Genomic DNA, 13,507 nt, shown 5'->3' with positions numbered 1-13,507 from the left:
TGCACAGAAATATGGATGGGGACCGTCAGCGTAGGGCCATGTAGGCCGAGAATGGCTCGAGGGCAGGAGCAGGGCAGGGCCAGGAGAGGAGGCATACGCACTGGGGGAAGCCTGAGTCCTGCAGAGAAGCATGACGAGGAGGATGGATGGGGAGGAGGAGGAGAAAAGACGGCAACAAGGGTGAGGACGAGAGAGTACTGCAGATAGAGCAGGAGAAAGGGGCTGGAGGGGGGGAGGATGAGCAGGCAGTCTAATTCAATCAGGCTGAACACAACCACACTGTAAGAAATGGGGGGGGACAAAATGCACTCAAAGGTTCGGCTTTGAGTGGCTTTCCCCTGACTTATCCTGCGAGGGCCGAGTTGTGGATAACAGCAGTCAAACTGGACATAAATGCACAATTTGGAAAGCTGAGAGTTACATGTATGTGTGGCCCACGTCTTGGGGGAATGATTACTCCAGTAGGAGAGTTGCTGAGAGTACAACTGGAAAGAGCACAGCTGTGTCATCACCAGCGGAACGAACAACAGGGGTAAGTGCAAATAAATACATGCTATATGTTGTTATTTGTCAGTCAGCCAAGCTAATACTCCACTCGCAAGTGTAGGGTAATGTAGCTTAAAAAGGCCACAGCTCACCAGCAGTATGACAGCGACATTATTTAGCCTCTGGGCTGTACAAACAAATGTATTTGCTAAGATAGAGATAGGAGAGATAGCTCCCACACACCAATGTGTCACCATACAATGTGAACTCAATGTGAACTGTTTCAGTATCACTGTACCGACTACAGGTGCCCAGAGCAGCCAAATTTAATGATCAAACATTTCTGAACTTCTGTAAGGGTACAAAGAGAGCAGAGGAACTGAAGTTCTGCCAGTGTGTGGTTTAGAAGTCGGGGTTTAGTTCTAAATACATTACACTGCAATTTAAATTTAGGGTGATCGTTATGAAAGCACCAGATTTGACCAATCCAATGCAGGCAATTTCATTCAGTCTCTATTTCCACCGTCTGTTATCTAATAAGGCAAAAAATGCTGAAAGAAAGAAAGAAAGTCAAAGTGGAGTTCAAACAGACTACCCACACCATTCTGTATAAAGGGTTTTGTTATGCCAGCACTCAGCAGGAAGGCTTAAAGAACAAAAATTCAAGTCTGGGACTGAATAAACCCTGGACTATCCCAGCCACACAAAAGGACCTGTCCAGTTCAGTTGCACCCCCTCTCGATTTGCCCTCCAAATGACTGCCACCATCCTGCAAGTGAATGGGGATACAAGATAAGAAGAGGCGGGTGTGGAGGGCAGAGGGGGGATTTAGAGAGTGTTTGGAGCTCTGAGTCGAGGAGGACGGCGAGGAGGGGCAGGGGGAGTCGACAGGATGAGGGCAAAGGCCAAACTGGCCCCAGTAGTAAACATTCCCTCTCTGTATGGCAGTTCTCCCACAGAGGCAGTACAGCACAATCTGAGTGGGCGGGGGGGGGGGAGACGGCGGAGAGAGATGAAAGGAAATGCTGATGTGATTCAAGAGGAGAAAGTGAAAAGCCTCCAAACTGGAACAGCATCTCAAGGAATAAAAAAAAGAAAAAAAAAACAAGGGAATGTGGAGGACAGGAGGAGAGGGGTGGGAGAAGGGAGTGGGGTGAGTGGAGGATGAGTGAAGGCTGAGTACAGCAGAGGAACAGAGAGAGAGAGAGAGGGAACACAGACAGGCATGGACTGTGACCAGCAGAGGGGAAATCCTTAGGGTGCCTGCAGCTACTGGGACACACATGCAGGGATATTCTCATTCCCTCTCTCTCTCTCACACACACACACACACACACACACACACACACACACACACACACACACACACACACACACACACACACACACAGAGAGAGAGAAAACACATGGGCCATACCTTCTCTGTCGTGATGACAACACGCCTTCAGACAGAAATCATTCCAAAAAATTTGGTAAAATATACTGATTTGCTTTTTTTTGGTGCTACTTCCTGTCCTCTTCCTCCCAGCACAGGTTGCCAAACACCGGTTGTGGCATAAGTCTCTGACGGCACCACACCTGGCTACCTCAGGATGCTGCACACAGTCACTGTACCGAGCTGCTGTTCACCAAGAAACAGTCCCAGTAAAATGTATTAACAGTTTAAAGGGGAATTCCACCAATTTCACCAGGTTTCAAGGTGCCAGGGGAAAACTGCTGCCACAAAGAAGTGAACCTACCAGACCCCAAATCTCTAATCTTAATAATTAATAATAAAAAATCTATAAAAAATATAATCCACTTCATCAAGACTGTATGACTGAGTTTTTTTTTTTTTTTTGATCAGATCTGACTAACAAAAAAAACCCAACCACCACCCGCCAAAATAAGATGATCAGATTCTTACTGAAATATGGCTAAATCCTGATTGGCGCATGATACATGATATCATTTATTTATTTGTTTTTATGCTCAACACAGAAGACCACACCCACTTCGAGCCGGTGAGAAGTGAAAAAAGAAGTACAGAAATCGAACAGGAAGTAACCAAAACCGTGTCATACTGTCTTCATGCAGTATACATTTTCAGAACCTTTAAAGCGTCTTTTTTACGGCTCTGACAAAGAAAGTCTGCATAAAATCGAATGTCGTGCCATCTGTAACTTATCACTGGTTATTTATCACAGCTTGTGGGCAGCTTTCATGTGTTGCTTTGTGCCCCCGTGCAGTATTTTTTTTTTGTGCGTGGACTCGTGGTGTCGGATCAGTGATCCTTCACGGCTGGCGACTGGAGCGCACCTTCTGATGGCTAATTCAATCCTCTCTCTCTCTCGTCTCATTAGCACCCTCCCATAGCGATTCTTCCACGTATCGACACATGAATTATGAAACAAATTAGTTATAAAACCAGACACAGTGAGCGTTTTTTTTTTTTTTTTTTCTTGAAATAATTGGTATCAAAGGCAGCCACCGCTTGATAAAGTGACTCTCTCTCTCTTTCCTCCTGAAGCGGTTCAGGGTTCTGGACCCATATATCACTTCCAAAACTGCATAAGCTCCAATAAAATGCTATATTTCAGCTACATGTTGTCATCTTTGTTGTCAGAGCCACAGTATCTCCATTTTAAGCAGCCTCCCAGAATGGAGTTCAGGTCCTCTGTTACTGTAGATTCATATCTGGGGGGGGGGGGGGGGGGCACTGGCAGATTTATTGTGGATCGCCTTGAGAGGAAGAAAAGGGAGAGGAATGATGGCGAGACCAGAAACCAAAAGAAACAAAGGGCACAGGAGGACATAACACATGAGGAAGGACATGTCCACTTCAGAGAAATGAGAATCAAGTATGATCGAGCAAAATTGAAAATCCTGAGCCCTAAAAATCCTGACCTGACAGCGAGAGCTGCAGATGAGATGCTAGAGATTTCATAATGAGTGTGAGGACTACTGGTTAGAGCGGCTGCCGCCGTGCTAGAAGATGCTTGCACGTGTGCATGCATGTGTGTATCGGTATTCTGATAAGAGGCAACAAGCTCCCACGGCGTGTCTCGCACTGTGCCACACATCACAAGAAGTAGGGACAGCAAACGGGCTGTCTCTTCTGCTCAATACGTACACACACGCACGGCTTCAGTCAAAGGACAACACAGAGCAGGTCTACATGTAACTCCTCGAGGCATGAAAGGTTTCAGTCCTGACATCGGAGGTGGTAAACCTCTCCCAGAAATGTACAATCAGCTCAGAGACAGCAACTGGAGACACTCAGACACTTTTAAAGAGGTGGTGGCCTCCTAAGCAGCAACAGCAACAACAACAACACACATAAACGCTGTGCTATTTTTAGAGCTGGGCTTCCATAATTTCCCCCCCCATCCCCTTTTTAATAAGCCTGCCCTCAAAAACTGACTGTACACAGCTACAGGATTAAAATTTGATCAAACAGACCCTCTCCGTTCCCAGTGCAGTCTCCGATCTAACAAAAGCGGTGCACAGAGAGACTGATGTGGTTGATGGGTGTACAAAAGGAAAAGTGGACTTTGCACAGGTAAAGGAATGCACTGACTTTAAGCAAACAGGCTCTGCAAATAAATCCATGTAGAGAGAGATCTGGCAATAATCTTAAACTTATCAAAGACCAAAGCATATTTGTTGTTTTGCTATAATGAGATTTGAGAATAAAATGTCTAACTGGCTAAAATCAGCCGTCACCGGGGACCTTAGGGATACGCTTTAGGGGGCAGCAGTGATCCAGGATCCAAGCCCACAGTTAAGAGTGTTTGGGGGGGCACTACTGGGTGAAACCTTACCTTACATGGATGTTTAAAAGAGGCTAATGTAACACAGAGATCAAGCTGAACAGCTATCCTACCCAACATCAAAAAGAAAGTTATGAGACGGTAATCTAAAGCTGTGTTGGTGCAAAGAAACTTTAAGAGGCAGCGTGAGTCCGTATAAAGCCAACACACACACATGGTTAGGTAGCTACAGCTGACACACAGCTGGTGTTTGTGGTGCAAACATTCCAGCAATCAAACCACACGAGATCAGGATTAAAACTGATGTTTACTTCACAAATTCTTCCTCTTTGTCAAAACCTGGCATCTACATTGCCCACAATGCAATGTGAGTGTCAACAGTTCAGACCCGACTGACTGACTGACTCAGGTGACAGCCCATAAGGCAGTTTTATCTGCCTTCACACTGCTCCCTCTGGAGATATAAAAGGCTTTACACAGCACCGCTCCCTAACTCTGGTACACTGTTCCATGTGTGCTATCGAAAACCGCAAACTAAAACCAAGAAAACTAATGTTACTGTCTCTTTGGACCTCAGTAATGTCAGGTCTGGTCTAGATATATAAGAGTACTTGTGCAGGCAGAAATCCTGTGAATCCCAGTGTTGCACAACAGCACAGAAAAATCAGAGTGCTCCTGTAATACCAGGAGGCAGTGCTGCTGCTGCTGCTGCACCCTAATTTGCAGATATAGCCCCAATGCTACAGATGAAAACTTAATCACTTTGTTTGTCTTTGTGTGTATATGCGTGCAAATGTGCGCACCCACCACACAAACCCAGGCCTCATTAACATCCATGCTGAATGGCACAGCATGGCAGGTTCAAAGCGTTCCACCCCCCCCCCCCTACCCCCCACCCTCAAGCAGCGGTTCGAGCTCTCCTCAGCCTGCCAAATTCTTTCATTCTTTTCAAACAAGGTCTTAATCTGCCTTGAAACACTGCAGAGTTCTCCTGCAGCAATGCCAGTGGCCCTGAGGGAACACAGAGTGGGAAGTCTCCCTCTCTCACAAGAGAGCTAGGCGGACAAAACAAGGGGGGGCCCCCTCCTTCTCTCGGTGGGGGACAATGGTGCAGGAGGAGAGAGGAAGAGCCCGACACTGAGTGGAGGACCTGAAATGACCCAACACCACGTGCCAACGCAGGCCTCTCTCTCTTCAGACCACACACACACACAACTCTGTTTTGGAAAAAAGGGGGGAGGTGCTGCCAGGGAATGTACGACTTTACAAACACGCCACGGCCAACAGCGGCACCTCAGCAGGCCCCTGCATTAGAAGGCACTTCACATCAAACGCTGGCTTTTTTAATATAGCTGCATCAAAAGACAAAATACTTCCTGTTACCCCCCCCCCCCCCCCCCCCTCCCTCCTCACCAATGAGCATCCATCTCACCATGGAGATGAACTAAATCACATTACCTCATTGGCAAAGCCATCTGGCATGCAGCTACCAGAGAACAACAATAAGTCCTAGGCTCAGACTCCAGCCTTCCTGTATCACAGCCTGAGTCACCTCGTGTCTAAACTAAAGCCTGTTTCTATACCTCTCTGCACCTGAACAGACAGGAAATGGACAATCGACTGTGTTGACTGTTTGTTGTGGTTGTTATACTGAATGCTAGATACTCTGTCCAGGATAAGCGACATGTGTCTATGTGGTAGCTGGTGGGGTTGCTGGGTTCACTGGTTAATTGGGAGAATGAGAAAGTTGGGGGCAGGGTAATCCACCACTACTACCGCCCCCCCCCACTTCTTCCCAGCAATTCCTGTCACACTGATGTAACCAGAGGAGGGCACACACACTGGACAACAGATTTATGGTCCTGGGAGTCTGGCTATACCTTATTTAACACACTTTAATAGCAATGTCATGCACAGTCTGGTGACAGTGACGAATGTGACATCCAGCAAGCAGGTTTCAAGTCTGTTTGGAAACGCATTATTTCTGGATTCAGTGTTGTGAGAGGGCAGCTGATTCAGAGGATGTTTTCACAGTGCTTACTGTGCCACCGCTGTAGTGTCCTTGGGCAAGACACTGAATAACAGTGGCAGCTGAAGCCGGTGCTTTGACGCTGAGGAGAAAAATCTCCTGTGGCAGATCAATGTTGCAAAGAAACACTAAGGAGCGAGCCAGCCTGATGTTAACGCAACGTCACCTGTCCCACCTTAGTCGGTGTGAATCGAGGCGACGGGAAATACTCTGAGGACAAAGACTGCTGCAGTCTCGGGCCTGTGTCCTCGACAGCGACAGCGCCTTCGGACAGCCAATGAGGAGCCACAGAGAGCTACTGTCGCCATCAATCAGACAGAAGGGACCACAGCAGCAAGGATCTTGAGCCAGCTGCTGTACATATACAGCTCCTTCTGGACAAAAGGAAATCATATGCAACAGAGCAAATCAAAAATAACTGCACACCGAATTATCACACTGGCTTGCCTGTCAGCCAAACCAATAATACCAGAAACAATGCAAACTAAACTGGTTTTTTAGACTTGTAGGCAACAGAGAGAGAGACATGTAACTATACAGATCTTTGCCTGCGTCCAAGGTGGTATTTTAGCTGCATCAACAATGCCATGTGATTGGTTTAACATATACCGCACACTGTTCCGTAAGTGCTTAGCTGTTTTCCTGAAAGCACCTATTACTGTTGGCTGTGTGTAAGTGGTGGTCAGAGTGGATGGTCCAGCTAGGGCAACAGCAGCAGCAGCAGCAGCAGTAGCTCTGAACCCGGTGGCATCCTGACAGCGGTTAGCGGGTGATTGATTCTGGGATGGGGGATGTAAATTTGGAGTATTTCCAACTCTGCTGCTATTTTCAAATGCCCCAGGACACCATATTACCGCCCAATTCCACCGTATCTGGATCCAGTGAGAGACAGTTCTATTGAAATTCATCGATTTCCGTCAGAAATTTTGCTCTTATTAACGCTAGTGTGATCAGGCCCTCTATACGGGGCAATGGGGCAGAACAGAAGCTCACTATCCCCACACCTAAAATCCTGCAAAACATGCCTTCCTCTGACTCAACTTCTAAAAAGCTTTGACAAGAAGCTGGGCCTCAATCGGTGGGCAAAAACATCACAGGGGGAGGATTAGTGAGGGGCAGTGTTCAGCCTCCTTTTGTGACTCTCCTCTCTCATCACTACCGCTCTACTTTCCTGTGCTAAACCTGCTGCGATTACATGTATCACTCATCAGACACATCATCAGACACACAAACCAGCCACTCTTCGGAACAAGACTGGAAAAATCGTGAGGACAAGAGATTGAAAAATCACACCTCGAGACACCATATCAACAGACGCATATCTCTCTCAATTATCAAGTAATTAGAAGCAACTAGAGCAGTAATAAGAGGATGTTAATTGAACCCAAGTAACCGACAGGAAGAGAGGAAAGTTAAGGGGGACAATAACCTTCAGCCTAATGAGCCAAAGATTCTGCTTGAATCCACCTATTATTCTACTAATGGATCTGGGAAGAATTCCTTCAGATGGCATTAAGGGGTTCCCTTGGAGAGCACTAAACCAGGGGGGTGGGGGGGTCAGTTTTATTCCTGGCTGCGCCTTGCTTCTTGGCCCCCTCATTCAGGTCAATTGGTCATGCACTTCCTCCCTCACTGCTCTCACAAACACACACACATACATACACACCCAACAAACACTCGTGCACATGTCCACAAAGGCCAGGAACCAAAACAGTTTGCCTCATGGTGTCATGGGGCCCTGGGGCCCCCGGTCAGAACATTTGGGCCGATGCTTGTCGGCATCAAGGGTGGAGATCAATGCTGTCAAACCTCAAAAGGTTGCAGCCACGCTGTTTTACCTCCCTCTGAGATTTTCAGCCACAGATTTTATTAATAAGCATAAAGCAACACTGATCAGAACTGCAATTTTCACAACAAAGAGATTCCTGTTTTTTTTCCCCTCCTCTCCTTGAGCTACTTCAGAGATGGGCATGCATGTACAGGATAAGTGCAACACAGGCGGGCCAGCCATTAAATGCTAACAAAGAAAAGGGAGGGGGGGGGGGCAGGAAGCGTGGCATCGAATTACACAGGGCTGATTGGTGGAAGTGTGCATGGCATAGGTCAGGAAAGGACAGGGAATATGTGGCCTGGGGCTGTAAGCCAGAGCCACATGGTGCACGTGCACTGCTGACCGCATACAACAGGGTAAACACACTGATGAGCTAAAAGTTGACACACATTCAGCGAAGCTGCTCGTGAACTCCTCCCTTCAGGCCAGACAATAAAAAAAAAATCCCCACAAAGGCAAAAGGAGATATTAAAAAGTAGTTTTTTTTTTTTGGGAAGGCGTGGCCTGGGCCGGAGCTACGGAGAAAACAGAGAAAGAAAGAGATGCCTGTCCGCTTCAATGTGTTCCAGATGGTGATGTAATTTTATTTCTGGAAATGCAGAGCTGACTGTGACTCCGGCTCACCGCAAGCGATGCGTAAACCGAGCAAGAGGAGAGAGTCAAACTGTGCGAATCTGCAGGGCTCCCACCACAGCACACGAACTACAGACGCGCTGCTTTGTCAATGCTGCAACTTGAAACAACACAGGATCTGATCCAAGCCACACACGCAAACCGAGAAGCAACGCCAACTACTGTGTTTGTGTCTGTACGTGTGTGAGAACCCGATCGGTGAAAGCTCCTGAGGCTCAAATGGGACGATGAAATCGGTTTCAATGCCACATGCCAGGAATGTTAACCAATCAGAAGGGGACGAGAGGCGTAGGAATTTAGACAGGGTTCAAACTCGGATCATTGTTATGGCAGTTATCTGTGTGAGTTCAGCCCTTTGTCACAGCAGACATTTTCACATCACAGTAGGAAGGTGGCAGTGGTAATTAATAACATTAACAATGGCTGCACTCCCACGTAGGTGAGCGTCCATGGTCCCAGTATTGGGCTCAGTGGCTCACTTGAATGGCTGACTGGGACACATAAATGAAACTTAGCCATCATTCATTTATTATATTAATGACACCAGTGCTTTTCCTGCTGTGACATTTCAAAAAAAAAATTTTTGCAGTGGTTGAAAAGGTCAATCTGGAAAGTACAGGTTGTGTAATATGGCAAGTGGAGATTTACACAAAAGAAAATTCAAGTTAAGACATTTGTTATTAAAGGAAGATTCTGGTGTTTTTCAACCTCTTGCTCTCATCCTTTTTCTTGTTCCGACCACGGGTCATACTAACATCGCACCTGCCTCCTCTGTTTAAGAGATTCAGGAAACACAACTCTGCCAAAACTCAGTATATCAGGGGAAAATATCAGGGCTTTAGTCAATAAACTTACAAAAATAAAGTTCAAACACTTGTTTTTGAGTCTAACCAAAGGTAAAAACAGAATACAAACTCTGGATTTGCTATTCTGCTAACTGCAAATGAATCTACTTAAAAGGGCAACCAGCCAGCTGAGTGCAAAATCACAATGACCCATAGTCAGAGTGCCAGCCTAGGTTGAAAATGCTGCACTTTCCTTTAATGTGGATTAGGCTTGAAGTAATTACTTATTACTATATACTATATCATTGTAAACTGCATATCTATAGTCTGCGATATATATTATGAGAAGATGGTTAAAAATGCCCATTACATTGACGTACAGCCCAAAGTGAATGCCTGAAAGCTTATTTTATCCAAAGTTTATGCTTTTTATTATTATGGGGACAAAGAAAAGCAGCAAATCCTCACATTTCAAGACTGGAACCATAAAAAGATTAGCATTTTTACTTGAAAATTTACTACACACACATACAATATTTATGATAATGATATATAAATCCCTATCACTCAATTTTCTGCAAATAAAGTAAACCTTTAATTGACTTAGCTGTAGACCAAACACTGTTATAATTAACTGAGCTGGAGCTGTCTAATAAGCTCAGGGATGTGCACTACTGAAAACTATAATGCAGCCTTTGAGACCAGACCAGAAAGAGGAAGAAAACAATGATATGCCTCTGTATGTCTCTGCCTCTATATGTATATATATCTATATCTAGTTAGATATAGCGATATGCATATGCTAATTGGGTTTATTGTGCTGGAGTCTGTGTTGATGAATTGCTGCTAAGCATCCTTTGAACTGACAAGCTGCTCAGACAGTCTCTGCTGCAGTGTACAGTCAGCGTGTGCGACCCACTCACATCAGCACAACCGTATGCAAACTCGCGGGTTTATGACAGAACCAAAATTAGACCTGACACCCTAACCCTGACCCACTGTCCCTTCATTTCTCTGCTCTAAAGCCTTTAATCCTCACCGAGGTACATCCTACTTGGACACTCCAGGTCATCCCGCGAAAGAGCAGTGACACAGTATGGGGGACAAGTTTGACTGCCCATTGCCAATCCCCCCCCCCCAACTGGGGACTAGCCTTGCTTAAAATACATAGTCACCTGCAATGGTGTTTACACTGGTCAAATAGGGAGGAAGAGGGGGAGGGCAATCGCAATAGGATTTGGCTGGGATGCTAATGCTGTGCCATTGTGCAGGAAATTATTCTATTGTTTTGTGGCATGGGGATTAAGGTACCCAGAGTGCTCAGCTGTAATGGCTTTATTAGAGAGCAGGGGCTGTGCCAAAGCTAGAAAAAAATGCTGAACTACAGTAAATCTTAATCTCTCTTATGTAGTGTGTATATGTATACCATTTTTACAGCAGCAATCTGTCAGCCACGACATTTCTTCCATTTAAAGGTCTTGTCAATAAAATCAATAAGTCCATTCATTTCTCATTCCTGCATATTAATGTGCTGTCATGATGGCTCCTGCCCTTTCAGATTCTACTGTCTTTTACGGAGCACACACTTTTACAGAACCCCACAATTAGTCTCATTCTCTCCTCCTCATGAACTGTTTCTTTGGCTCCTTAAAATGCTGTAGTAACCCAATCTCAGTATGATGATGTACAAAGTTTCATTTCATTGTTCTCTCTTTTCTTCCCGTTGTCTTGTATTAAGCCACAAACATGGAGGAAAGCTCAAAGAGGCGGCAGCATTATGTAGTCCAGCCTGTCAACACTCCACAGGTTGCTATAAGCACAATAAAACCACCATAAAGGGCAGAGGGTACGCTGTCCCTGAATGCCACATGCGGCAGGCAGAGGCTAAGTCAAGCTCTGGGATCAAACGTTGTCCGCCGCCACCATGCCATGATGGAGCAAGGGAGAGAAAACAAAGCCGAGCCGCGTGAGCGGGTAGGAGGGGGGGAGAGATCTCCCACCGCTGCAGGCAGCCAGTATGCAAAGAAACAGCGGTGTGCACGCCGCCTTGGTACCGTGTGTCAACAACCTAATCATCTTCCTGTCGTCGTCTTGCATACTACACCCGCTAAATTTCCTCTAAACAATACCGCGCGGACGTGTTAGTGTGCGCGCGTGTTCAAACAGCAGCCACGACCACGTAACATGCCGCGTGGTGCGGTGCAAGAAAAGCATAGCCACCATTACCTTTACTGATAAAGACAGGCACCAAAAAATACAATAAAACAGAGGAGTTGACCAACCTGCGGGTGTTGCTCCAAATATCCGCACCACCGGCACTTTCTTCACGTCGCTCTCCCTGAATTCAGAATAGCAGACGTCCAAGTCTTTAATGGGTCTTGCCAGGTAGTAGTCTGCGGTGACGATGCGCACGGCAAACATGATTGCCGCGTCCGTCAGAGCAGGACCGACCGACAGAAAAGCCAAAAAACTACTGCTGGGAGTCCATAAGATGCGGGGACCACGGTGGCCAGTCGATACCAACCGAGGGGAGTGCTGTCACTGAGGTAAAAGAACGACAAAGTGGAAGCGAAGCCCGGTTGTGTCCCATGAAAAAAAAACGCGAACAAAGATTCCCGTGGCTTCAGCGCGCCCCGAGGTGCCGCCGCCGCCGTTGAAGTCCAACTGCAGCTGTGAGAAGCTAAACTCGACGGTGGCGGATAACTGTCCGACGCTTCGCGGCTGGTGGATCCATGTTACACAGGTTACTGTGGCTGTCCCTGTGATTTTAGCACTCTCTGTGGTGTTTTTGTTTCCAGCCAGGAAGACGTTCCCAAAGCTTCCGGTATGTAGCGTTATCTTTCCAAATCACGTCCCAGAACTAGTCTCAGCCAGTCCCGTTTTATCAGACAGCCCCTCAGTAGTGCTCCGTCTGCTTCCATAACAGGCTAGCCCCACGTTAGCTAACCTATGACAGACTGCAAGCTAGCCAGGATACAGAAGATTAGTACATCCGGCTACAATTTTCAGATTAAAAGCAACGTTGAGTCGGCATGAACGCAGTGATGCAAAGCACCAGATTTTAAAACAAGTGATTTATTTTCGAATGCTAACACCTTATACTGTTGTTCATGGCCAACTGTTAGAGGTTGGACGGGGTAGTTAGTAGTTTTATGGGCGGGTTAACCGGTTAGCGAAGTTAACGAGCAAACCTTCAGCTGCCGGGTACTGTATATTATTCATTGACGTTAATTTCGCTAGCCGAGGACAGTTCATGTTTATCTTTGGTCTCTATCCTTTTTTTTACTGTTATTTGCTAAAGCCGTTAGGTCAGATGAACAGATGGTTTTTATTATTCTCAAGCACCGCTAACTGATAAACTGTGCATGTTCAAAAAAAAAGTCTGTATTACGTTGCCAGCAAAATCCGGAAACATCGTTTTGGGCATTTTCAAAATAATAGCAATAACGCTGAACAGTAATACTGGAGTATTGATGGGTCAAAGGCTAGAGATGCAATATTCAGTACTTTACTGCCATTTCAACACACAGCAATTGATAGTAATTTGTTTTGTCGAGCTCATTTGCTAGAACATAAGAACTAGAAAAGCTCTGGACATCACATTTGGTAGCTACACTGACATAGCCTGTAGTAAAAACATAAAATGAGCACAGAAAACATAAAATAAAAATAAAACAAAAACATAAAAAACATAAAATGCATAAAATGATGAATAAATAAAACACGTGTTGCCATGGGGATGCTATAAACACCAGAACCAACTCTATACATGCCACATGTGCAGTGTCTTATGGAGAAGAGCAACCTAAAAACAACATATTAATGATTTAGGAGTAAGGATGCAAGTGTCTTTTTCAACAGGGAAACCTGTTTAGACCAGGTCTGACTTTCCCTTTATAGTAAGAAATGTCCATTAAAAACCACAGTCAGAGCTCAGTTATTGATCTGTTAGTTACACTTTATGTGAGTTTAAACAAGCACAGGAAGCTGA

General features: G+C 45.8%; 1 protein-coding gene across 2 annotated transcripts in view; it reads right to left on the bottom strand.

Moving 5' to 3' along the window:
* rev3l (REV3 like, DNA directed polymerase zeta catalytic subunit) overlaps nt 1-12,430 on the bottom strand; it is a 49,976-nt gene extending 37,546 nt beyond the window's left edge. Inside the window, exon 1 of one of the 2 annotated variants that reach the window (XM_041063868.1) lies at nt 11,799-12,430. In XM_041063868.1, the coding sequence (XP_040919802.1) occupies nt 11,799-11,937 (139 nt within the window). In that variant the 5' untranslated portion in view covers nt 11,938-12,430. The remainder of the gene's footprint in view (nt 1-11,798) is intronic. The other variant, XM_041063869.1, reaches the window with a different exon arrangement.
* Between the last annotated feature and the right edge of the window lie 1,077 nt (nt 12,431-13,507).

Source organism: Toxotes jaculatrix, chromosome 19 (genome assembly GCF_017976425.1).
Source record: "Toxotes jaculatrix isolate fToxJac2 chromosome 19, fToxJac2.pri, whole genome shotgun sequence".
NCBI lineage: Eukaryota > Metazoa > Chordata > Actinopteri > Toxotidae > Toxotes > Toxotes jaculatrix.
Note: the sequence above shows the minus strand (reverse complement) of the source record. Positions and strands in the feature narration are given on the sequence as shown.